Source organism: Camarhynchus parvulus, chromosome 6 (genome assembly GCF_901933205.1).
Source record: "Camarhynchus parvulus chromosome 6, STF_HiC, whole genome shotgun sequence".
Classification (NCBI taxonomy): Eukaryota; Metazoa; Chordata; class Aves; order Passeriformes; family Thraupidae; genus Camarhynchus; species Camarhynchus parvulus.
The window spans coordinates 10522610-10550126 of NC_044576.1; the positions used below are offsets into that span (position 1 = coordinate 10522610).

At 38.3% G+C, this 27517-nt stretch overlaps 1 protein-coding gene across 1 annotated transcript in view; it reads right to left on the reverse strand.

The window, feature by feature from the left end:
• Positions 1 to 15400: 15400 nt before the first annotated feature.
• SH2D4B (SH2 domain containing 4B) overlaps positions 15401 to 27517 on the reverse strand; it is a 57308-nt gene continuing 45191 nt past the window's right edge. The window contains exons 7-8 of the mRNA XM_030951458.1: positions 18195 to 18415; positions 15401 to 15517 (exon numbers count right to left, since the gene is read on the reverse strand). Coding sequence (XP_030807318.1) covers positions 15425 to 15517; positions 18195 to 18415 — 314 coding nt within the window. The 3' untranslated portion in view covers positions 15401 to 15424. The remainder of the gene's footprint in view (positions 15518 to 18194; positions 18416 to 27517) is intronic.

A 27517-nucleotide genomic window follows, 5' to 3' on the forward strand; every position in this document is an offset into this window, starting at 1 on the left:
TTATTCTAGTATAAATAAATATATATATATAACACACACACATATATTTTTAAAGTCAATACAAGGAGATGATACCAGTTACTCAAAGATCTCCTATTATACCTAGAACAAATGGGAAAGAAATTAATCTGGCTTTCCTTCTTCACCTTTGGCCCAACTTTGGCCCATCAGGAGTTTCCTGACTCCAGCACTATGAGTTCTAGATGATCATCCAGGTGAACCCCCAAAACTTATGAGCTGGGCTTAACAACTGTCAGAGCTGAGTTAATATGCACTCATTTGCTTCAGGGTTTGCAGCTTGCCTCAACACTGTGCTCACTGACTTCAGATCTCTGAGCACAAGAAGAACACTTCCACGTCTGCTTGCAGCAGGAATATGCAAAGTGAAAGATTTCACTCACATCTGTGTGAATAACAGTATTTAGACTATAGTCTCATTCTCAGATCCTGTACTCTAGGTTCAAAAGGAAAGAAATTAGTTATTCTGAACCTCTGAGAGAGTCAGTTTTTCAAAGCACTTCCCTTTAGAACAGTTTTAATGAGGTTTTAATTGCACTTTTCCTCCTTAGGCAGCACATACCTTTTCACAAATTGTTTGTGTGGCATTAAATATATCCTCCCAGTGAGCAAATATTTGGTACCTAACATTTTGCATGAAAGTATTTAGTGTTTGACGTAAGTTCTTCCATCATTACCTTATTGCTATGGTGGTCTTCCACTGGAACTCAGCCCATCACATAGCAAACAATCTTTGCAATTATGTCTCCAGCCCACATCCAACTGCCTTGTCCTACAGGTTGTGGCAACACTGCCTTCATGGCAAGGCAACATTACAGTTTTCTCAGGATACCAAGTCACCCTACACAGCTGATTGGAAGCTTCAAAACAGTACTTGAGATTGGCTGCATTGGCTGTGTGCTGTTGCTCTGAGTGGGGCTGAATTTTTCCCTGGTAGGACAAGAGGACTGGGCAATTGTGAAGGGGAGAAAATCATCTAAAACATCATTCCCATGTGGGAAATGAATTGAAGCTGGGGGTTATGTTCTCTAAAATCAAAACAACCAAGGTATAGACTAGACTGGAAAAGGCTTGCGTTTACTTTTACCTCAGAGGACCTGTTGTGATGATCACCAAAGCTTAGATCACATTTTTACCTCTAAAAGCTCTACTTTCTACACTTTGAAGAGCGCCCAGATTATCCTCTGGAGCCTGCATGTTCCATCCTTTTGGATGGAGATAATCAAGTAAGTTCAGCCTTAGTTGTTTCCAGCTCATGTTAGATGAGGGATATCGCTGCAATAATCTTAGTCTGGACTCCTGCAGAAAGCATTTTGAGACTCAGGTACACAGTCCATTGTCAGGATTACTGACTGCTCAATTATGAACCATCAAGAGATGAGAAGAAAAAATAAGGTGGAGAAAGACTTATAAAATACTTTCAGGAACAACAAGAAAAGCTGTGCAGGTATCTCAGGCTTTAGTGAAGTCAATCAGAGGTCTAGAAATTTCTCTAATAAGCAAGTGAATACCACATTTTAAAAACAAATGTATGTGTTTGAAACTTAGCTACCATTCATGAATTTGATTCTAAATTGGTTTGATATTTAGAGAAAAACTTCTTCTCACACACATTTGTGGCACTATTTTACTCAGACTGGATTATTTCTGGAAGTCAAATCTAGCCAGTTTTTATTCAAAGACTGGAGAATTTTTTCCTTTCAAAAACATCTATATTTGGAGAACTTGTACTGCATGTCAGTGAAAGCATATTTGCTGGTAAGCAACCATATGTAACAGATGCATTTTACAAGATTATTTTCCTAATTATTCTTTTAGCAAAAACTGTAGAGATCCATTTATCTCCTGGAAAATTTTTTCCCTTAATAAGTTATATTTTACAAGCTTTCTAATACCTCACACATGTTTGACTGGCCAGCAGCTTGCAACCAGATACCTGGACTTGCCCTTGGGAGTCATTTATTCAAGGACAGCTCAGTTCAGGCTGCTCACTTACAGATGTTAATGTAAGATGAGCTGTGTTACATTAATGGGTAAACAGCTACCTAAATAGCAGTCAGAAAACCTCAGTAGGTAAGTCAAAAGTCCAGAGTAAAATTCCAGCCATAAAATCTACAGAAACAAGATGAATTTGCAGTAACATGGTGCTGAATGCCCAGCACTGTGGTTAAATGAGCTTGCGCTCTGCAATCCAATACCAATGCCTAGCACTGTGCTCACACTTTCTGCCTTCAACATCACTACATTTTCTCTGACAGTATAAAATTTTCATACTATTTTTCCACCGACTTGTTTTTTTTTTTCTCTGCTTCTTATACAGGTCTATCTCTTCTGCCAATTAAGTCAATGGGATTTTTACAGTCGACCTACATTGAAGAAAAACTGGCATTAGGCCTATTGAGTTACAATTTCCACACAAGTAACACTAGAGAGGTGGTTTTTTCACTTCACACATGATAAAGACCTTCTAAGGAATATGAGTGAACGGATAAAGTAACTAAACACAAGTCAGAAATCAAAAACCTCAAAAATATTAAGTAACAACATGCAAGCTTGTATTGTGAGCAGTGCAGTTTCATAAACAATAATGACTCTTATCCAGAAAATGAATGGTATCTGAACACATACTGAAGGATTTTATGTCTATTACAGTGATGAAAGATGATGACTTAAGAACAACTTCGAGTGGTTTCATTTAAAACACTATTAAAATCACTATTAAAATCACTTTGTCCAGCAGGTGTTTCTAAAACCTTTAGTTCATTAGGCATGCAAAACCCCCAGAGATCCCTCTAGCATGAAACTGTATTTTGCTTGGTGCTGCTAGGACTGCTACAAGATAAATGGCTTGTGAGGATATGGATTTGAAGTATTACAAATTACTTTTCAACTGCATATCAGTGCCATTTTATTGATAATGAGGGATTTGCTGACTATTTACAACTGACATTTTGAGAAGTTGTTCTGTAATCCAAAATGATCTCCTATTCTACAGCATTCATTTTTAAGCTAGGATCCAGAGGGAAAAAAGTAGGCGTTCGGCACAATATGACATTTTGATGTATTCTGAAGAGTTTTTAAAGGACTTAGCATCCAAAATAGCAGAACGGATTAAAAAGTACATAAGGACATTTTCATTAGAGATTAGCTCTTCTCAAAAAGTTCAGATGCTTTTATATGAAGCACAGGAGTTCAGACCCTCATCTGAAAGTGTTTCATGGAATTGAGGTCTTTGGGATGTATCAAGGTGGTCTTCTGAGACTTCCCATTCTTTATATAGCTTCTTGTAACAGACATTTAACGAGTTGTAAAAGGAAGATAAAGGCAAACCTGCATGGAGTTTCAGGACTTTTGGATCAGGCAGGCACTCACAGAGCATCCTTTTAGCACTTAGATCAAAACTAGTAAGAACCAGGAACTTTATGAGGCCCTAAAGGGAGACTGGAAGTAAAAGCACTGAACTATTCTTAAACTTCAAGAGAGTTCTGTTATGGTTACCTGTAAAACCAGAATGAATTCAGTTTGCCTGAAATAGTTCTGTTTTCTTTAACTAAATGGTTTATCCAAGGTTTTCTTCTATTTCTACAACAACTTTTCTGTAATAACTGTTCTGGAACCTTTGCCAAAGGAAGGTGTTATGCACAGTTTAATGGTGCACTGAAGTGACAACTCACTGACAAACACTAGATTGTAACAAAACAAAAAAAAAAGGAGAAAAGGCAGGAGGTGGGAATCAAGAAGGGGAGATGTCTATGTCTCTGAAAGAAGCAAAGTGGCAGAAGATCCTGGACCTCTAAAACTGAGCAACAAGAAAAATGAAGTAAAAATAATGAAGAAATAGTGAGGCAGTTCACAGGCTTTGTGCTACAATTATTAGCTGTTTATTGTCCTAGAAGACATGGTCCATTCCTCTCATAGCCTTATGATTAATATTGATAAGGAACTCCTAATCTGTGTCTAAATATATCAACAGGAGCTGCTAGAAATTTCTGTGCCTCAACATAGCTCAAAATTTATTTTTTTATGACTATATTGAATCACAATTTTTCCAGTATGTTAAACATACATTGTACATACAAGACATAGAATATGTGAGACTTCTCAGCTTGTCAATTTCTATTGTGATGCCAAAATGTGAATTTTGGAGCCTAGCTCTGGACAGGCAACTAAGCCCTGGGTTGTTTTCTTTTTAACATAGTGTTGTGTAATAATGTGCACAGTGCTTTAGAAAGAGAAAGAACACAGGAAAACCAAGTTGTTGATTTCCACCACAAATTCCCTGCCTGAAAGGAAAGCTCTCCATAAAGGAAGTTAATAACCCTGGTCTGCCTGCCTTCCTGAGACAGGACATCGCTCAGATGCTGGTACAAATTCATTGTCTATACATGTATCTCTTGCAATATTTATTCATTTTCCTGCTGTCAGCAGTGACAAATTGTTTCCTTGCATTCTTTAGGTAGAAATTGGCTGCTTTTTCTTTTTCTTATATACCTCCCAACACCTCAGTCACATCCATAGCTGCTACAGAACTCAAAGCAAAGGCATTTTATGAGACATGCAGCAACAACAATCACTGTAAAATATCAAGCTTAGAGAAGAAATTTCATGAAGCCTTCAACAAATCCTCTCATATCCCATCACGTTTTCTTTTTTTAAATAAAACAAAAACAATGGTAAAAACCTCAACAAAACAAAAAACCAACAAAATCAACAACTCTCCTATTGCTCTATGACTATACATAAAGAAGTTTAATAGTGCAAAAATAAAAGATGGGCAAGAATTTCAAGTTGGGGTATGTAAAATATTTTTCAGCCTTTTCAATGGAACTTTTTGCCCACATTCACACATAACAAAGTCCAGCATCTAAACTGTAGTTTAAAACTAAAAGTTAAAAAAAAAGGGTGTACAGCAAAAGCTCCACTGAACAATGAGCTCCAGGAATGACAGCCTGAAAGGCATTCATAAAAATAAAAGGGCAGATCTGTTAGTTGGACCAATAAATTAAACAGCTATGGTCCTCCAGAGGATACAGTGACAAGGAAAGAAATGAAAGTCCAGATGCTGAAAGATTAAAGAAAATTAAGTGAATTCCATGAAAATCCAGGAGACACCATCCTAAAATTTTAGTACAAACATTACTTCCAAAGGCCCCTAAAACCCCAAATTATTCTAAAATGCCACAATTCATCCATGCTGAGTCAAAAGCGTCTTCCTTTCTTTTGTATCACAAAAGTTCTTTACCTGAGTTTTGTGCTGTGTAGAATGAGGGCAGGAGAGTCTTCACCTTTTATTTGCTGCTTCTCATCAAATACAATTACAGTGCCATAAGTCTACATTTTATTTTCTCTATTGGACTCCTTGGTTTGTTAAAAATTAAACTACCCTGAAAAATACTCACAAAATATTAAATAAGCAGAAACATATCAGTTGAACTACTTAAGAAAGCATTAAATTTGTTTAGATGTTCTCCAGCTTGTTCTGTGGTAAAAGGATGCACAGAAATTACTTCAGACAAAGAAATCAAAACAGAATAATTTCATTGTGAAAACCAGGCAACATTGCATTCTTGATAGCCATTTACACTCCTTTTTATACAAAAGCTTTATTGCATTACATTTCTGAGCATTATTTCAGTATGTGTTAAATAGTTTTTGAAGGTTTATAGACTGTATCAAAACACATCAAATCAACCAGAACACAGCTGTTTGCCACTCTACTCTCTAGCACAATCCTATTTTGGACGTTTCTTATTTTGACATTTCTAAGCCTTCAGACAGTTTTCCCTCTCCTGTATCTGAAATTGCGTTTAGTGCTGTCTGGAGCAAGGTGGTAGTAATAATATTGAAATTTACAGTTTCAGAGAATGATATAGTTTACTTCATCAAATAGAAACAGTTCCATTAAGGGAAACACAAAGTGCCCTGATAATGTGTGCCCCAGCTGTGACTGGGAAGATGAGAAAGCAGGTTTATTTTCTTTTGCATTCAAGGCTTGACCCAAGACCCATTGGAATAATGGAAAACGTTCATATTTTTGTAAACATCCTTGATACTTAACTGATATGTGATTTGTGTTCAGTGGTTCCTGGAGATCCAAACATGTTGGAAAAATTTTCCTTCAGATTTGTTCTACGTCAGACTCAAACTTTGGACTTGGTTAACAAATTGGGGCAGCGAACACTGACCTCCTCAGCAATCCCTGTGGGTGATTTTCCTGTTTCAGCAATCAGCTGGTACCTTTCCTGCATTCCACCACTGTTACACTGGCAATTCAGGGAAGCTAAGCCAAACTAGAGCAAAAAAATGCACCTTACCTATTGGTCTGCCTCCATCATGTAACTATTACTGGAGAAGAGGGTTCTTTCCCTTGTCTTGGGGACAAAAGGGCAGCTTCCTTCCCTGGAGCTTCCCAACCTTCAGCAGGGGGAGTGCTTAAACCAGGACAAAAGCCAGGACAGTTTGGCATTTCTTGTCAGTTTCATCCTGTCCATCTGTAAATTATCTGCTCTGTTCAACCTGAGAGGAATCCGGCCACGGGGCACGATTTTATCACGCCTCTATTTCGGGAGCTGTTTGGCTAGGGCTCGGGGAACATGAGGCTTTGGGCTGAGGAATACTGCTCGGAAAGTTTCCTGGAGCAAAGCTGCGAGACCGGGCCCTCAGCCCCGAGCCCTCCCTGCGGAGCGCTGCCGTGTGGGACCGCTGCATCCCACACGCTCCTTTCTCCATGGCTGCGGCCGCCGCTCCTCCGCCACCTGCGGCAGAGCCTCGGGAGGCGAGCCGAGCCCTCACGGGCCATGGACGGCCCAGGCTGGCAGGGCCCGCAGGGTACAGCGGTACCAGAGCCCGGAAGGCTGCAGGCTGTGCCGGCTGAGGGAGGCCCCGCAGCCCCTCACGCTCTCCCTGCCGCAGCGCCTGGGGAGCGGCCGCAGCGGGACACGGGCGGAGCGACACGAACCGGCGACAAACAGCAAAGCCAGGCAACGAATCCTGCCCGCTTCAAGCGGGCTCAAATCCATCCAGTGAATTTCACCCCAGGGAAAGCGAGATGCGCTGTTTGACTGACACTTGTCTCGAATATTCTCCGCGGGGCGGCCTCAGTGCTGCCCATCCCTGCTTGCAGACCCGGCTGCGGGGCAGCTCTGCGCTTAGAGCGATGCGTGGGACTGCTCTGAGAACAACACAGCTCCCACTGCAGTTTTCAAGAAGAGAACTCAGTTCGTGACCTTGTACTTCCCTGTGTCCGGGTAATTACTGCATTACCCTGGAGATTTTTAAACCATTTCAGATTCTCCCTGAATCACCACATCCAGGAGTTAATGCATTCACTGCTGCAGCATTTATAAGGATTTGGCTGTCAGCTTCAAGCCCCACATTTTCCTATTGTCTCTAAGAGTACAGTTCATTAATGCCTTCAATCTTGATTACAGCTGATTACAAAGATGCCACCATTCTGCAGAAACAAAATTATCAAAGAAAAAGAAATCTGAAAAACTATTATCTGTCGAGCCTTTGAGAACTTCACTTGATATTAAAACAGGTAAAGCAACATAATTCAGTCTCAAGAAGGCTCTCTATTCCATTAAAATTTCATTGATTTCCTGCTGATAGAAAATGAACCTCAAGAGACATTGATGAAAAAGCTTTATAAAGGGACATGACAAGTTATCATCAATTACTGCAGTGTAACTTGAATTGAACTTTAGCACGGTGGGCAGGTGCAGACCCAGGATTATGAACAGAGTCTTAGCCAGCGGCCAGTTTTCTCCCTCATTGTTTTGAATTTGCTTCATTATTAATAGGTCTAGGGGAGGAAAAAAAATATTTTAAAAAAGAGAATCCCAATGCCCCTTAATTTATCACCTTTATCTGTGGCCCAAAGTAAAAGCATCCAAGACTTCTCAAAGTGCATCGACTGTCTCCTTGGCAGACCGAGTATTTTTAGCCCACTGGATGTGAGCTGCTCCCGAGAACAGATGGGTTAGCACTCCAGGCATTTCATGGCTGTGTGTGCACTGCTGTAGAACAGAATGAATAAAAAATGACCTGACTGTGAAATCCTTATTCCCCACTTCCATCTCATTGACTTCAACAAATTGTGTACATGTCTCCTCCCCAACAGGAAATAAAGTCTGCCAGTTTCACAATGCCTCCTGGTTTCCTCATTAGAAACTGATTCTTATCTAGGGTGGGGAAGGGGAAGGTTTGTTTGTTTGTTTTTTCTTTCATAGTAATATTTCAAGGTTTCACAAGTTTTCTCACTCTCTCCTGATCCTGCCTTCTCAAATAATCGGTGGTCTTTGGCAGAGGAGCTGATACAACACTGACCTGGAACTCTAAAGTGCCTGTTTCTAGTCCAGCCTGAGGAGAACAAGTGGAATCCAAGCTACTCATTTTTGCTACACCACCACAGCTGTTCTGTGGCATGTTTCACCTTTGCGAGGAGCTGGTATATTGCAAATGCTTCCATTTGGTATTTGAATGTGTAGTCTGAACTTTGTATTTCTTAATCACAAACTTTTATCCAGAAGGAGATGTCTATTGTGATTGATCACAATGACAACTTGGAAAATTAGATACTTTTTTTTCTACAAATGTTCATTAATGGGCTTGGTCTTTTACATAACCATTGATAGAATTAGCCTTTGCAGAGAAACTGGAACAGTAGGTCTAATTTCCTTTATGTTATTTATTATTCAATTTAAATTAATTACTTTTTGATGCTTAGACTTTTTAGCAGTGTATAAATGTAAATCATACTCTAAGGATCCAAGCATGTAACACAATATATTCAAAATTGTGGACAAAATGCATCCATACTTTTTTTTCTAAACTCACTTTCCTAGCTTCATTTTTTTTCTGGAGAAAATTATCTGGGGTCTTAGTTAAACCTTCACAAATTTATTTCAGTCATCAGATCAGATGACTGAAATTTAATGGGCTTGACATTTTGAGTAACTGTTCCCTGGGTATTTTAATTCTCCCTTAAAAGGAAACTAGCATTAAGGGAGAGAATGGATACCTAATGAAATATCAAAAACATTGAATATTTGCATTGAATTTGGAGCATAATATAGTACATTTTCTTTTAGAGATTATTAAAAATATAAATTTTTTTCTGTGTTAAATTTGAGCACATAAAATTTGTGTTAAATTTTCATATTTTCTGCAATTAAAAATGCCCTTAGATAATTTTAGTCTTTTTTTATTTTTTACTCTAAGGAGATGAAACAATTTCATGAAGCTTGGCATTTTGAAAACAGAACATTTCTCCATTAAATAGTGTCAATGGAAGATTTTAGAGTAGCTCTGGGGAAAGGGAAAAGTGATTTTAACAGGCAGCCCTGATAAAAAAATTTCATATTTATCAACTAAGGATTGCCACATGAACTCCAGCAAATGATGTGGGAGCTCAGCATTGGAATTCAGTGAATATTTTTTGTCCCACAGAATGGTTTGCTTGCCTACATGTGTCTCTACTGCTTTCTTATTTAAAAATCAGATTCCAATATATCTTATAGACTACTGAAATTCAAAATAAATTAAGTAGCATTATGTGAGTACAGCATATAATAGGTAGCAAAATATTGGCTGAAGGCAGACTGGAACTTATGCATTGCTGTTAGAATTTTATTTTTGTCTTGGATTCCTTGAGAGAAAAAGTCAACAGTAAAAATGATAATGAAACATATACTTTAACACTTCTTCATTACATTGGATTTGAACAACTTCCTAAAAAGATATTTCACATTAGCATCTGGCTATCATGAGCAAAAAGACTTTGAGAATCAAGAACAGACATAAATGCAACAGGCTGGCTATCTTACTAATTGCAGTGCAGTGTTCACTGTACAGCACTCATAAATGACTTGCTGTAGTCCATTATTAAGATTAAATTTCTAGATGGGAAGATATTTTCTTGTTTACAATGCTGACATTTCCTACAGGAGAGCAGAATGACCAGGGATACCTTTATTCTTCACTGAGTTTTTAAGTGCTGTGAAAATTACACTGGCAAACTCATCATATTTCATGTGGTAAGCAGTACGTGGTTTCTACATTTGTAAATCCTGACATGCATTATACATTTTACAATTTTCTGCCCCAAATAAACTACAAGAATACTTAGTAACTTTTGTCTAAGACAACTATGTCTGATTTTCCTTTCAGGCAGTCAATGCTCTACCAGCTTGTAGAATACAAGGTGCATTACACTTGGCCACATCTTCACATGCATTGACCATTAATAACAACAATCATGCCATTAAAATAATTAACTTCTACCAAACAAAAATTTGCAATCACTCTCAGTCTACACACCCATAAAGAAAATATGTCTTCACTGTGTTCTTGATCCACACTCCTTCTGTATCATTCCTGGGGCACTGTAATGTTATTACTGAACAACTTTGGGCTTTTTTCTTACCACTAGGAATTGCTTCCTGTTGCTGTTGTGTGAGGGAGAAGTAGTGACAACACTAGTTCAAATGGTAAGCTGGAAAACCTGTGCATCTCAAGAAGTACTTAATCCAAGCTTTGCCTGCTGTTATATGGAAATTTGTATGGAATAAAACAGTCCTACCTCCTCCCTTTTCTCTCCGTGGCTTGTGAGCTTGGGACCTTCTCCCACCCACAGTTCTCATTAAAACTGAGAACGGGGGTGAAATGGCAGCTGAACTTTGAAGGAGTCATTAACGTGCCAAGTGCTTTCTCTGTACATACATCACAAGGACACAAATAGGACCAAACTAAATGTCCACTCTCTTTTGAAGTTATTTCTCTTCTATAAGAAAAGTCACTTATTGTTAAGATTCCATAAAATGTTACCTTCATTTAAAACTAGTGGAAGAAATTCCAAGAGAGAAGAACCCAAATGCATTGAAGGCTCCAGCCTAGTAGAAAATTTGCATTAGCTACAGGCCATCATGTAAATATACAAGCTACAGGATTAATCACTAGCAGTAAACAAATATTTGAAGAGATGCTTTCACACAGCACTTGCATGGCAAGAAATTAGCTATAAAAATCAATTACGCATCATTATCATCTGACAGTATGTATCCAGGAGATTCATCTCAGGAAACACAAAGCAAGCATCTGGTCAAGTGCAAACACCTCATTCTGCAATTGATAGCCTGGCCAGGAACACATTTCAGAGAGGTCATTTACCCCATCCTCTTGGGAAGGGAAAAATGAATCTTAAAGTAAAGCCACAATAAGACATAAAAGAAAGCCACTCCTTGAAAATAATTGAAAAATAAGCTCTGACCTGTAAATTATGGAAACAAATTTATTGATACAAAGAGAAAAGCTTCTCCCACTGTAAGCTACCACAGCCTAGCAGGTTTGTGTTGTGGTAGATGGAAGAATTTAGACTGCAGTGAAATATAGTGTAACTTCATTAATGCTCAATATTCAGGTTTCTGGTGTTTCAAGCGAAGTCTGAGCAGAAGTGGATCCCTGGTTCATACAAAAATGAAGTCTTTTACTGTAGTCAGTGTATTAATACTGCTTCACTTCAGCCAAGAAATAGGTTTAATTTGATTCAAGGTAACTGAAATCTAGTGGAAATTCTCCCTCTGAATTTGTTTTTTTGAAATAGTTTCTACTCAGCCTGAAAATTAATCTCTGTTATAAAAACAATTTTTAGGTATCTCCTTCTTGAGGGAGGTGTTATTTAGCTTAGGATTTGTTCAGAACAATAGGGAGTTAGTACCTAAAAGAATAATCCAGGATATCTATTATAAAATTAGTATGCAACACTCATACTACATCATTATTCCATTAATTACAAGAGTTAGACTGGCATCTACTTTCTTTGAGTAGCCTTGGAAATCTCATTCATGATTGCTGTCAATTTCTTTACTTGGATTTTTTTCTTTTTTAGAGAAGAGGGCAGTATTAAATTGGAGATGTCTGTGTACAGTAACAGATTAAAACAAAATTCAAAAGAACAGATGAATCTGTGCATCTATGAAGAAGCAAGAATCAATCCTCAAGAGATGCTTTTTTCAAAGAAACCTGCAAACAAGCTTTGGACCTTGTGTGCAATATTTTATTGGTGTGAAACAGATATGAGGAAAGTTAATTAATTTTAAAGTTTAAAAGTTTACCTTAATGCCATGGCATTTTTCTTTATGAAACACAATTACCGAAGCAGATCTCTCAGTGAACTCCTGGTGGTCGCATCAGCAAGAAACATTGATAGGGAATAGTGTAGGGAAATTCCACAACATGCCCCTCTTACTACTCACCAACAGTTACCACCAGGAAAACAGGTCAGGCAGCAAGACCGAAAGGTCCCAGGGGAAGAGCTAAATCTCCCCATGGCAGCCAAGGAAATGGCAGCACCAGGACCATTTTTCAGCCAGTGAGGAAGAGCTGCAGCCAGCACTACATGGAGAGGCAGGCAGAGGGAAGCATTCAAGGCTGCAGCACAGACCAGCCCAGCTCTTAGAGATTCAAGGGTGCCAAATCTACCTCCAAGGTAGATTTAGCTCAAAACTGAAATCTTCCAGTCTTGCAGAGAGAAAAAGAGGTAGCAGTGCCTGGTCTTCCTCCCAGGGCAGCAAAAATCCAAAATGCTTTCAAAAGAACAGGATAAGCACATTTTGCCCTTTCTTATTTTCCTAATTTTCCATATTTACTCCTTCACTGCTTTATCTCCTATTCTTCCTACTAACTGGGCTACATTTTCATAGTCCTCTTATTGTCTTGTTGCCCCCTTAGGCAACAAGAAGCACCTGTTAACTTAGAAAACATCTCCATGCCTGTACTTCACTCAAGTATATTGGCAACAGCTGCACATCTCTACCAAGGAAAGCTTCTGTTTTTAGTTTCTGCTAGCTATGATCTCCTTTTATTTCCTTCAAAACTTATCTTCAGCCAACTGCACAGTATTTCATTGCAGCTGCTTCTGGTTTTATATTGTTTAGATTTCTTTCTTGGTAACTCTATGAATTGGCTGAATACTTTTTATTATTTCTGTGGGGCTTAAGGGAGAAAAAACAAGCAATTCCTTTACTTGTGAATTCTGCCATTTATTAGGAGAGTAAAACTCTCAGGAGAAATTGCAGTATTCCAAGTAATATCATTTGCAGGGGAACTTAAAAGGACTTTATTTTAAAGCTAGGTAAAACTTAGAGTGAGAAATTGATGACAGACAAAAAATTAGAAAATTAGAATTAAGAAATGTGCTCTGAAGTGAAAATAATGTTAATCACATCACACGAGGCCACATAAGCTAAAGAGCTATTATTTCCAGGCCTTCTTAAAGCTGAACAAAACACAAGCAGTTGCTGGGAACTGTGTCACTAGAAATAAATAGCATTATTAGTAATAATAGTATAATATTAGTAATAATAGTATTATTATCAGCTTCTGAATGTGAATTGCATGTGGAACAAGTTCTTCAATATTCTTCTATAAACATTCACAGCATTGTGTTGAGTAATCTTCTGAAAACTTTGGAATTTGCATGTCTTCTATCATGCCTAGTGCCTTTTCCAGAGAAAAGGTAGCATTTCCTGGGGTTTTTTTGTTGTTGTTCTTGGTTGATTTTCTTCAGTGCATAAAGGCAAAATACCAGTCTACAAAGACACCCAGGTGCTTAATCCTCTACAGTCACCTACTGCTTTCTGACCTCAGAGATATGTCTGTGGATACTTATATTTTTTATAATTTTAAAGGTCCTTTTCCATTGTCCTTTAAGTAAAGGTCGAATTGTTCCATGAAAAAACTGTGCAGCTGTGAATAACCTGAGGCTGATGTGGTTCTTGAGATGCCTCTGAAGGAGGGAGAAAGTGCAGAGCTGGTTTTCTCAGAGAAAGCAGATCTTTTTTGCTTATTTGCTGTGTCCTGACTTGCTTTGTTCCAAGGTGCTAACAGTAACTATTTAAAACCTCCTGAGCCAGTGTGGCAAGTGATTAGTACAGAAACTGCCCAGTTGTCTCTGTGGGAAGTTCAATAGAATTTTCTTTTCATGGGCCACAAACATTGACGGATTAAATCACACAAAACCCAATGTTAACAGAAGAAAAGGTTCATGACCAAGAATGAAGCTTGTGTACAAAAATTTGTACTTTAATATGAGCTAGCCATAGTATTAATTATAAAAAAAAATACTGTTATTACTACCACAAATATTTACTGTTGTAGCACCTGAAATGTTTAGTGTGCTTTATTGGCTTGGATAAGACAAGTTTCTTTTTCTGGTTGATTTTACCATCTAGATCAGACAGAGTACAGAAGGTAACAATGAGTCAAGAATCAATGACTTTGAGGAGAAAGGGTTCATGAGACAGGAGGTTCAGGAGAGGTCTCTCCTAGATTTTGAACAGAACCCCACAGGGCTCAGAGACTGCCCAAAGCAGTAGCCAATAGAAACATGCTTAGTGTGCCTTTCCTAAGTGTACTGTGATGAGATTTTATTATTTTTCTAGTCCAAGCACTAAGCAACTGCCCCACAGATCTAGGCTTCTGTTCAATTTTCATGGGGTTAATATTTATGGTAAATGGCTCAGGAACACATTGTGTGCATCTTGGTTTTACACATAAAATAGCATGATGATAATATAATTAGCTGTACCGTTTCTATGTATAAATTTACCAGCCCCACCCTCTCATAACTCAGGAAAGGAAAATACCCAGTCCTATAGCAAAGTAAAGCTAGCAATATCCACTGTGACTCTTGCACAGTGGAAAAGCAGGACAAGGCCAGTGAGAGAATTGCAGCAAGTCAAACAGTTTCCTTTAGAATAAACTGACCACTTACTATACAGGAGTAAAGTTCCTTCCAAGGCTTTTGGGCTCCATGAAAATGTAAATAAAATGTGTTTGACCTTTGTCTCTGCTGTGGGGAACTTTGTAGGCCGGAATTCAAAAGAAAAAGGGCAACTTTCAAGCTACACCTAATTACATCCACAATCACAAACTTCACCGGGATGTTTGAAGGCTGCTTCTCTTGTCATCAAAGTGCACCACTGGGTAATGAAATTGTCAACAGAAACTGTCAAACCTTGCTTTGGAACACAGAATCTGTTCACCAACACTGATACAGTACTCTGTGAATGGCTCCTGCCCATGCTTCTTGCAGTATACAACATGAGAAAATTAGGACAGGAACACAGCATTCTGTGCAATTGGCTACAACCCCTTGAAAACTTTTTGGAAGTAGTCCTCTTTTGCAATTTGCTGGTAATTTCTCACCTTTCAAGTGCTAGCAGTATGAATAACGATGATGATAATTCAGATGCAAAACCAGAAATATTTTAGGCCTCCTAATGAGGATACTTTTTGGCCACAAGACCAGTGGCTTTGAAAATGGGTTAACTACTTCCATTGTTTACTTGTGTAACTATCTATTACTACAGCTATCCAGAATGCATTCCTGTTGGTCCTGGATCAGTTATTCAAATAAAGGGCTGTAGTCTGGTGGGTTCTTCTGCTGTCCACATGGCTCCAGGAGTAGCTCCCCACCTGAGGATGTGATGATTTCTTCCTGGAATGATAAAACCAATTAAAATACCAAAGATCTAAACTGCACCTACCTTCTAAGAATAGCAATGAAGGCTATCACTCCTCTGTAACTGGCGAGCAACTATGAATAAACACTTGATAAAATAATTACAGACCAGCAAAGGGATCTTACAGGTTAGTCATGTTCTTCATGCTCTGTTTGTCTTATTTATGCTGGTAGCAACTTGTGCTACTATCAAGCAGTGAAATCAGCGCGCACAAGTGACTGATTTGTACTATTTGTAAGTTGCTGCACTATTTAGGAAGTCACCTACAGATGCTTGTAGAGGCTGTTCTCATGGGTTAATTGAACAGACAGATGCCAGTCTTACCATGCTGCTACCCCCAGGCAGACTGAGCAGGAGCTCAATGTTGAGTGCTCACACACAACAGTAAGAGCTCTCTGACTGATGACAGCAAGGTGAAAGACATCACCCTTGCTAAGAAAAGGCAGTCTGTACTCACAGCACCTATGCACAGAAGATGCACACTCACACCACGTTCTGTAAGGTTTGTTCTTCCAACTAATGGTTACCACCCCCTTGTGTCTGCCAACTGAGTTGCTCAAGTGACCTCTCAGTTTTTTAATCAAAACGAAACACAGTGAGTCAATCAGTATAAGCAAGTAAAAAATTAGTTATGCCAGCCCTCCTCAGGCCCTTAAAAAAAATCCATGCAACCTCTGGGGTGGGGAAGTATACTCTTGCTAAAAATAGTCAGGAGGAAAGCAGAACCTTTTCCAAAATATATAGCGATAGCTGCAAGGGAAAATGTGCCCACAGCACAACCAGTCACATACAGATTGCTTGGGGTTACCAGGAGGCTTTGGGACAATTGACAGTGTACTTCACCAGAGAGGGCAGGCAGAAAAGCCTCTAAGAAAACCAAGTGACAGACAGGATAAAATACCTCCTGAGGTGATTGCTAAAGGTACCAGTTTTAATACAGCCATAAGCTACACAGGGAAAATAGAACTGTGTCTTGGCATTAAAGCTGAACTGGTTTCCTTCATAGGCTTTCTGCTGGGGCAGCTATTAACTCTTATCATGGGACACCAAAGCAAGTTTTTTCCTTTTTTTAAATGGCAGGAACTAAAATCCATTCTGCTTCTGACAAGTGCTCTACTGCTGTCTGTAAATAGATGTGTTCCTTATACAGTGCTTGCCTAACGTGAGTTCTGATGAAAATATAGGAATATAGCTGGAGCACAGATGGCTGGGATTGGTTGTCACCATCACCAGGAGCAGAGGGGAAACTACATTAGCCAGAGGTTCCACATCCAACACTTACAATCTGCATTTGAGGTGTTGCATGTTTGCTTTTCTTTCCCTGACAAAGCCCTGGTTACATTCTTCCAGGTGCACTGGGGCTGGCTGGCTGGGATGGAACTTCACAGCTGCCTGTGCTCCAATGTGACATTGTGTTTTGAATTTGTGGCTAAAACAGTGTTGATAACACACTACAGTTTTGGCTATTGCTGATCACTGCTTACACAGACAAAGGCTTTCTCTTTTTCCCACTCAGGCCCTGCTGACAGAGTAGGCTGGGAATAAGGGAGAACTAGGAGGGGGGACACAGCCCAGTTGGTTAACCCAAATTGGCCAAAAAGGACATTGTGTACAAGAAGGGTGTCAGGGATTTGAGCTTCCAAAGTGGCCACTGAGAAAGGTTTATTTAAATTAGGGGAGGACATATATTTTAGTCAAATGTCACACCTACCATCTCCCTATGTGGAAATATAATTTGTGGACATTTAATGTCATAGTGATCTCTGAGGGGACACTAAGGCAACACTAAACAGATACTGCAAAACAAGTGAGATAAATCAAGATTTAAAAAAAAAGGGAATTTAGAAGAAAAATAACCTCAGACTGAATACTTAAAAAATTAAAAGCTGTGAAGAAAAGGAGGAGCAAAAAATTTATAGAATTACTCTGAGACGAGAAAAAAAAGATAAAATAGGATGGGGAACTAAAAAGAAAGGATGAAGAGGAACTATAAGGGTGGCTAAGAAAAAAAACAGAATTAAAACTGATGAAGATAGGGAGATGCCAGATGAAAACAATTTATGCTTTCAGAAACAGTGCTACTATTTAGTTATAGTCTGGCAACAAGAAACAGTACCTAGAGGTAAAGTAATTCAAACTCATCTAAAATCGAATAGTAAATTCCTCTTTCAAGATTGTTTTGGGTAATAAGAAGTGACCCTTTATACACCCCTAAAAAGAGCCCCTCCATGTTCCCTTTTTTTAGTGCAGGGTCACACTCTTGCTTTTGCACATTACAGCCCTCACATCAAAGGTAGAAGAATGCTGAAATTTCATTGAAAGACCTTTCTATGGTATTTCCAATCCAATTTTCCACAGCAAAAAGGCTCAGAAAGCGTTACATCTGTCAGCCCTTATTAGGCCATTTGTAGCCAAGGAGAGTACACACTGTATAAAGGGACACAAGTACATACTGGAGCATTTGAAAGAAGGGGAAAAACCTTCTGATTCACTGCAACAGAAGTATGAATGTTACAGATGGGTTTAGTGTACAATATTCTTTCCCACTATGGTCATTCCTATTTTCCAGTGTGGTTTCAAGCTACATGGCTCCTCATTAAATTATTAATCCATTCCACTCAGCTATTGATCTCCACCTAGCAAGTGTTATACCTTGTGAAAATCAATCAGGTCTGTGAGTGTTGGGTGTCGGTTTGGATCCACCCCCAGGAAGCTGTAGAAATCCCCTGAAGCATCCACCAGGAAGTGCTTGAAGCCGTTCTGCTGGCGGTAGGACAACGCGTAGCCCCAGATTTTCTCACTGACTCGCACCAGGAACGCGCCTTCAGATTTATTCATCAACAACTCCTCTGCTTCCTGACGGCTGATAATGCCTGGCAAGAAAAAACCCCATGGTTATGCACGTAACAGGTCTACCAGAGGCAATCAAATGCAGCAAACACTGAACAGAAATGAAATCACAATGGTGTAACTTCTGAAGGCTGGAATGTTTCTAGGAGATGGAGACAATGTTTATGCTGTTTGCTTCTGAAGGCTAGCTGTAAGGGATTTGATGGAGTCTGGTGAGATGGTTTGTAATTTGATTATTAAGACTTGCTTTTCCCCATCCTTACTTCTTTTTCAAAGGATAAATAAATGCAACTGGCCTATCAAACCAGCAAATTCTGGACAAGCTGTCATTTAAGCAGACTAGCATAGCTAGGCACTGCAGCTTGAATTTGCAATGCATTGCTGATATTTGCAATTGTATTGCAGTTCTGCAGACTCTGTTGTCTTATAACTTCTTTATATGTCCTACAAAAGGAATGTAAAGTAAGTGCCAGGAGAAAAATAATGTCTCTGCTTTTGTACATCCACACACATACACAGGTAAATTGGAGGGAAAGGTTTAATGGGAGTAGAGTTTCAAAAACTCTCCCATTTTATTCTCTTGTGTTGGAAAAATCTTCATCTCTCTTGTTCCTTCTGATTCTGGGGCACAACACTGAAGTTGCTGGTACTTCTGCTTGCATAGAGGTTATAACAGAAAAAACCTATTCTGATGCCAACCTACAACAAATGTGTGATCAGAATTACACCTGGAACTGAACCAGGTCTTACCATCCACCCAGAGAGCCTGCTTCCAGCCTGTCTGGTCGGCCTAGAGGACAGTCAGCTCATGTCTCAATTATCTGTGAAACACCAGATGCTCACTCTCATCAGGAGCAGATGTTGAATTAGGCCATTCTGAATGTGAACATGGCACAAACGTCAGTAAATAATGTATGTACATGTTCCAAAGTTACTCTCTGTGGGGATAACTTTCTCCAAACAATGCATGTAATATTTAATGGAACTGCTTGTCATCCTAGAAACCTATACATGTCCTAGAGAGAGTTCCATGAAGCCACATTGTTTTAGTGTAATAACAAACACAGTTCAGGGATTATCAGTTTGCACAGAGATGGGTTCACCTGAAAGTTTGGAATGCTCTAATTAAGTCCTTAAGGAAAATTATGCATCTGGGAGACATAGGAAGGGACTGAGGAGGTCTAGGTATTAAAAGCAAGCACTGTGTGATATTTGGAAAGGTAAAAAAATATCTCCTTGTTTCAAATTTTTGTCTACTTTGAGAATATGAATTTCTTTTACAATTTTACTTGGTGCAGTGACAAAGGGCTCAATCTCAGTGGGGCTCAAGGTCCCCTTGGGAATACTGTAGTACTAAGCAGAAATGTACACATATATAGTCTGCTGAATGACACCCATTTCTCTTTTTTGAAGGACATTGCATCATCTTTGCACCAGACATGAAAAACAGGCAGTGCAAACATAAGCATTTGTTAAGAAACAGCAAGTAGCTAACTGCTCAGCAACAGTGTCAATTGATGCACTTTCCAAAATTAAAAATACTTTTATTGGAGGTGTTCCAAGATGAATTATTAAAAATTTTTGAACTCTGTTCAAACGAAAAGACAGTACCAATATGAATCCATATGACATTATGGGAAATGTATTATGGGAAGTTGCACCACCATATCCCAATACCAGGTACCCAAGAATTACACAAAAACTGATTCTGAAATCACAGTATCTGTTAACCCAGTCTTCTCTCAAACTGGCCTAATTTAAGTATGCATGAAATGTGTTATTAGTGATTATAATGGCTACTTCCTTGACAAATCTCTGCTGGAAATAAATGTAGATGAGCCACGCTACCAGTCTCGGAGCATTTAATGACAGGAAAGGATAAACAGTGCCATCACCAGCAAATACTACATTAATTACCATAAATCAGTATTTACACTGTAGTTCTAGATTGAAGGCATGCTGATAACTTTTGAGATAGAAAGTGGGTGTTGTGATAACTACCTCTTCTCCAAACAGTGCCAGAGCTGCTATGCAGCCCTGACAGGGAATGAGGTAGACTAGACAATTCAGCCTAGGTGAATATAGACAATTTGCAAAACAAAGAGAGTTGTAAGAAAAGAATTGTTGTATTATACAGTGAACACTATTAGCATATTTCTAGGGTTTGAATCACTATCAGGCATATAATATGAAATTTATTTAGCATTGATTAGTTTAATGGCAAACAATCTGTTCACCTGCTCTCAACTCCCAGCAGTGGAGCTAAAACACTGGAGGCTTCCACACAATGCCATCTTCTTTGCCAGACCTTAGTTGTGTTCTGGGCACTTCATATCATTGAGTAGGTAAGAAATGCTGCATTGCTCAAAGCCAAATTCTTTTTTTGTTTTAATTCTCTTTTCTGCTAAAGATGGTATAATAAATTATCAGCCAGCCACTCTCTTCCCTTTTACTGTCCTGATTCTGTTAATAGCTCACGAGAAACCATCTCTCCCCACCATCTCCTCCCTCTCCTTGCCTCCCAGTTATTTTATTTTTCTCTTGTTCAATTCTTCGGAGGATGGTTATTACAGCAATGAAAGTTTCTCTCTACCCTTTAAAAAACATTATCCTGTTCTCAAGACAATTGGAAAAAGAGTGACACTGTTCACTCCTGAGATGATCGTACAAAGACAGACAACATCTGTGAAATGCCTACATTTAAAATTGTGTTAACTAAAATCAGGAATCTTGGGTTTCCCAAGGCTCCAATATGAGGTATGGAATCGCAAATGCTCTTATCTGTGCTAGTTAGTACATTAATGACATATATTATATTGAATAGAAACCACTGATGCTTTGAAAACTAATTTCCCCTCACTCTCATTCTTGCTAATCTCTTAAAAAGATTAAAAAAAGGGAAAGCCCAATCCAGGTTTTGATGCTTATAGATATTAACAGCTTGGATTCTTAGCAGAGAGAATAACATTTTCTAAGACAGTTATTTCAAATCATAGAACATTCATCATCAACTGACATGTTCCTAACTAAAAGCTTCATTTTTAAAATACAGGACAAGTTTTAGATGATGATAGGCACATCTTAACATTTTTTTTTTGTAATTGTGTTCTGTTTACTGCCACCAATCTTTCAAACAGGAAAAAGAACATCCTAACATTTAGGATGTATTAAGCTGATGTGAATAGTGGTGAGTTCATTATTAGATAAATGAGCCCAGCTAAGAAATCCTAATGCTGCCTTCCAAGTTTACAGGAGCCTCAGCAGCAGAAAGTGCTATTCTGCAATATTCTGCAGTATTCTGCAACGACACCTCAGCTTCCCACTCTACTTTCAGGGTTATCCTACATACATCCTTGAGTGAAACTCAAGATGTATGTATGTATTTGTTGCAAAAAATGCCACACCAAGCATGAACCCAAGGCTGATAAATTTTGCCAACAAGATAGACAATGTAATAGAAGCCTAGAATTATTTTTTCATGATTATACAGATAAAGTAACATCACATCTTTTGTTGTAACCTACCAAGGCTCTAAAGTACCACGTGCAATAGTCATGTCTATATAAAAAGGTAATTCAGTCTTTAATGGTCAATATATTTTTAATACATGCACATGTATAAAATAAATATTATATATAATACATGTATATTATAATATATTAGAGGCCAGCTAAGGTTAGAGGGACAGCAGGTACAAACACAGCCCATTTTCATTTACCATTTTGCAATAGAAGCTATTTGTTGAGCTGATATTTTGATATTTTCTCTTTCTGTATTTTTTCCATTAGCTTGATCTCAAACACTCCAGTGCATGAGGTCTTACTCAGAAAAAGTGTTACAAATACTGGCAGGAATAAATGAGAACAATGTAATGAAAGAATTCATGGCAAAAGTGCTTTCACAATCATTATGAAAAGCCTTCTATCTTGTGCAAAATTGATTTGATGAACAATTATGAATATTCACATGTAATAAATGCAGAATAAAGAGACCATTCTGTTAATACAACTTAAGACATCTAACCAGGGTGATGTAGGTCACTAATCAGGATCCAAAACAGAGAGAAGCCAATACCAGCATCTCCTTTGTTTTCAGTAGGATTAGATCAAAGCCCAAATGAGTACAAATATGCCTGGCAATCATTACATGAATGATTCACATGCTAAAGGTCATAAATACACATTACGCTGAGAGCAAGTGTAAGCAGTAAATAAATAAGTAAACGCAAGGAATTATGAGGAATTAGCAGATAACTCCTGAATAGGAGGACTATATTTGGGACTATAGTTGTTCAATTATACAGGCAGATCTAATCAGAAAATATAAGAATATATAAGAATAGATATAATTTGAAAGATAGTGATAAAATGGCCATAAGAGGGAAGGAGCAGTTTGCCAAGCATCAGCCAAACCCTTCCATTTTTTTGAACTGAAAAACCGAGCTAGGCAGACATACTACTGCAAATATAGCATTTAGAATAAAAAAGTTCCCAATGGCAAATTTTTTTCCAAAAATCTCCAAATCAACTTGTTCTCTTCGAGACTTAATTTGAAAGTCAAAAGTTGGATTACACTTCACAATGAAAGAAAGAAAAAAGCTGAAGTAAATTTTAAGGAAAAAAAAAACACTATAGAAGCTCGAAAATAACTTTGTTTAGAACAGATTTTAGGGTCTTGGGCATTTTGAATCAAAAGTTGTGGTTTAGTGAGAGGAAAATACATCATACGTTTTTCTCCTTACTTCATTGTGATTTTAAAAAAATCATGCAGTTGGAAGTAAAGATCAAACCTGCCTGGGGCCAAAATCTGAATGATGGCAATCAGTTTTGAAAGAAATAAAGTAAACAGGAATTCAGAAGGGATTGATCCAAGTGCAGCCAGTGTGGTTTCAGAGGAGCTGACAGGCTCTGTCACATGGCAGTGTTAACATAAACCACTGCCAGGAGGAGCAAGAGCAGCTTCTGAGAACACTCTGAGAACCTCATGGAGGGGGCAGAGCTTCCAGAGCCCACAGAAGATGGAGATGCTCATGAGGAGCCAATACAAGGTAAGATGAAAACTGAAATTGGGGAACTAAAACTTAGAATAGATCTGACCTTTTAGAGGTCCCAAGATAAGGTGGGATAGTAGAGGCTTGGAGCAAGCACTCAAATGACGCTAGCAACCATCTCTGGTCTGGGGGAGATGAAAAACCCAGCTCCTTCAGCCACTCAGAAAGAGCAAAAGCATAAAAGCAGGGAAGATGAAGTAGTGGCTTCCCTGCAGTGGAAGAACTAGAGCAGCTATGGTTTTATACTCTCAAGGAAAAGCATCACTCAAAGCAAGTTTCCTCAGGCTGACTTTTCCAATTCTCTCCCACAGATGCAAGTCTATACATGGAGTCTGAAAGTGACTGAATATAGTTCTGGTTGTTCATTGGGAAGGTCACAATTAATCTACAGCAGGGTGATGTCTAGACTGAATACTTTATGTCATCCTTGAGACTGCCAATGTCACACAGAATTTAAAGAACGCTGTTATCAGTACAGTGGTTTATGGACTGTGCTGCAACTGAAAGAGTCAAAAAATAACAAAGGGTCTAAAATACCACATATAATAGTCATGTCTATATAAAAAGATCATTCTGCCTTTAATTATAAAAAGTCATACATTGTCATTCCTCTGGTGTTTCCAATAGTATGCACAACTAAATACATGCATAAATATTTGCAGCAATAGGATCTTACAGTGTATTGCTATTGAAGAGGTTTCACCCTCTCCTTCCTTTTAGTCACAATGCTTTTTTGAATAATGCCACAAGAATAGATCAATAGTATTGTGTGGGAAAAGCTAGAGCTGAGAGGTAACAATAGTTCTGCCTCTTCTATTCCAGAATAGAAGCAATAAAGGCCAGAAAGCAAAGCAAGGGAGTAAATCAAAGACATCTGGTAATAGAAACAAAGCTGTTGAAGCTATTCACCATCTGCTGTTAAGGCAGAACAAACTCACATGGGACTAGATCTTCAAAAGAGTTCTGTTTCCATTTAGACATTGAAATAAATGGCCAAGCTTAGTAAGAAAACCAACAAATAACAAAACAAAAATTCAATAAAAAAACCCAAACACAAAACCAGCACAATGACTGGCAGGTTTGTTGAGGTTTGGGAGGGAATTGTGGTTTTTTTGTTGGTTTGTTTGTTTTCCAAACTCTGGCTGGAAGTGTCATGGCAAGAACCCAAGAGCCAAGGGGCTCTGAATTCCTAGGTAAGGCTTTTGTTATTTACAGCTAGTAAGAATGCAGCTTTTTCATGCTGTGCTGCAGGTTGGTAATCTGATTCCTAGCAAGTAGTAATATTTATGGTCACAAAAATCCAAAACATAAATATGTGTAAATAAAACCTTCCTGTCTCCATAGAACTGCACTGGTAGACAAAGCTGGGTTGTATTTAGAAATCAACAGGTAAAACACACATTAGAAATATATTCACAGATGAGTTCTGTCAGGACTCAGGGGCCAGTATGGGTCCAGCCTTCTCTGAGCTACATAGGCAAAGCAAAGTGAGACTCTCTAGGGAGCCTCGGGACAAAGTTTTCTCTGCTCCACACTCACCACCTCTTCTGCACAATTTCAGGAGTTGAGCATGCAGTAACATATCTCAGATAGAGATAAATCTGCGCTGGGGAAAGGTGAGCAGGAGCCCATTAGCCATTCTTCACCATTCCTCTCCTTTGTAACCATCCTGGCACATTTCTGGGGTATGCAGAATTGGGAAGCAACACCTCAGCGAGATTCAGCCAACTCTCCAGTGTGCCTTGCTCACTACAGGAACTATGCCCTGGGCTATGCATAGACATGTATAGCAAACCAAGGCCCAGAGGAATAATGTATTTCTGATGGCAAGAGATCCCTTTAGGCAAGGATGAGGCACCCTGATAATCCATCATGTGCTAAATGAGCTCTCCTTGAAGACTTGATGCATATCTTGAATCTCTATACAGGAGAAATTCAAGGAAAAGTATCACAGGTAAAAATATATAGGACTGGTTTTGTTTTGAGTGGAGTTTTTTAAAGGGTTTTTTTGTAGTGTTTTTTTGATTCGTTGGTTTGGGGTTTTTTTCTAATGTGTATTCAGCTCCCTGTTTTGTCAGGATACAACAGTTCTTAGAATAAAGCAAACTCTGTCCTCAGAAGATTTCTTAATTCCCTAAGAATAAGATTCTCTAAAAGGCAATTAAAAACCTACTGAAATTCTGAAAGGAATGTATACCTTACTCCCCTGGGAATCTTAAAAAATCCCATCTAAATGAATAATGCAGTAATAAAGAGTATTTTTCTTCAGGTTTACAGAAAATTGGGTGTGTTACATCCATTGTTGCCAGTTCAGCTTACAGTTAATTCCCTATGCACTCTGCAGAAAATATACCTCTTAATTGTCTCCTTCAGAGTTCATTCTACATCCAACTATCAAATACTGTAAAAACCCTTTATACCCACTGTCAAAACATTTACACCTCATTCACTAGCAAGCAGTGCAGCACATAAAAGACAGGTGTTGGCATTACTTGTCTGGCTATACCAGTGTATAATAGAGCTGTAAATTTTTCTGTTAATGTCTCCTCAAAGCCTCGTGTTGGTTTCTCCCTTCTTTTCAGAACAGCTTACAGAATGCATTAGCTGGGAGGAAAACAATTTAATCTCTCTCTTCTCTTTTTACATTATTGTCATGTATCAGAAGAAAATATAGCACAAAATACTTTTAACCTTTTATCTCATATATATATGTATATATTACTTTTTTGCTTTAGATATAGGCTCTTCTGACCTGAAATCCCAGCATTAAATCTCTGTTACTACCCTTTAATTTTTGTGAGTTTTCTCTTCTTGTCTAAATAGCTTCTGAAAATAAGCTTATGCTAAAAGATGGAGCAGTTAACCATTCAATTTTCAGTGGCTTCTTAAACTAAAATCCTGTGTGTAATTTAGTATGTATGAACAGTAAATTGTCAGAAATTGTGGGTCAAGAATATTTCATTTTGTACTGTTTTCCCTGTTGGAACACTGTCGTGTTTCAAAGTCAGAAGCCCCAATGATCTTCCATTGAGTGAACTTATATAAATATTCTACACTCAGTTATAGATACCTGCTATTTCCTGCATGTAGCATGGAAAATAAATATATGCATGAGGATGTCTTCAAACTTGAGAAAATATCAGTACATTAATCCAAGTAGGGAATTTTGTTACAAATATTATTCCTGTTGGATGTATTCACCTCCTTACAATACAGATGAGATTGAATTTTTATTTCTATTATGTACAAAATGCTAGAGCAAGCTATACAGACAATCAACAAACTTCTGTGATGGGTGCAGGATGTGATACATGCAGTAGATATTAAGACCTTGTTGTATCTACTGAAAAATTGAAATTTGCTTATCCAGTAAAGCACACAAATATCTAACTAAAACCTGACAGGGCTAGAAATTGTACAGGGGAGTAATAAACACAGAGCAAATAAACTGATTTATGCTCTGATCGTGGCTCAGCAAACTGAAACACCTCTGTCCTGGTACAGTAGTCACTGATACTGTGTTTTGTGTGCAAATTGAAGAGTGGGACTGTTTTTCCTAAAGGTTAGTGGGCAGTATTCATCATCCTTTCCCCAGGCAGACAGAATGTTTCTTTTATTCAGTCTTGGCCTTGGAAGCAAGAAACAAGAAACTTTAGTTTGTGGTCATCTTTTGCAAGCATTTCACTTGTTTACATTACTCACCTTGTAAAGGCTCATCTAAATTCTCAAAGTTTACTGAGTTTGAAAATGAAAGAGAAAAACCTTCTAGTATGCAAATTAGATCTAAATCAAGGGAATTTATGAGAAAACTGATATGTGCAAGAGGAGAGAAGAGGAAAGGCCCTCTTGGGACCTATTTCTTTTTCCAAAACTCTAGCCATCATTAGGCTCTTGTTTCTCCTAAATACTTCTGAAGGAAACAAAGACATGAACAAACATGAAAGACTGAGATTTACCAAACCAATTGCACAAAACAAAACAAAGTCCACAGCAAGATTCTTGTTTACTTTGGATTTCTGCAAAAAGGAAATAAAGAAGAAAAGTAGAAAGTAGAAAAATTAAAGTAGAAGAATTA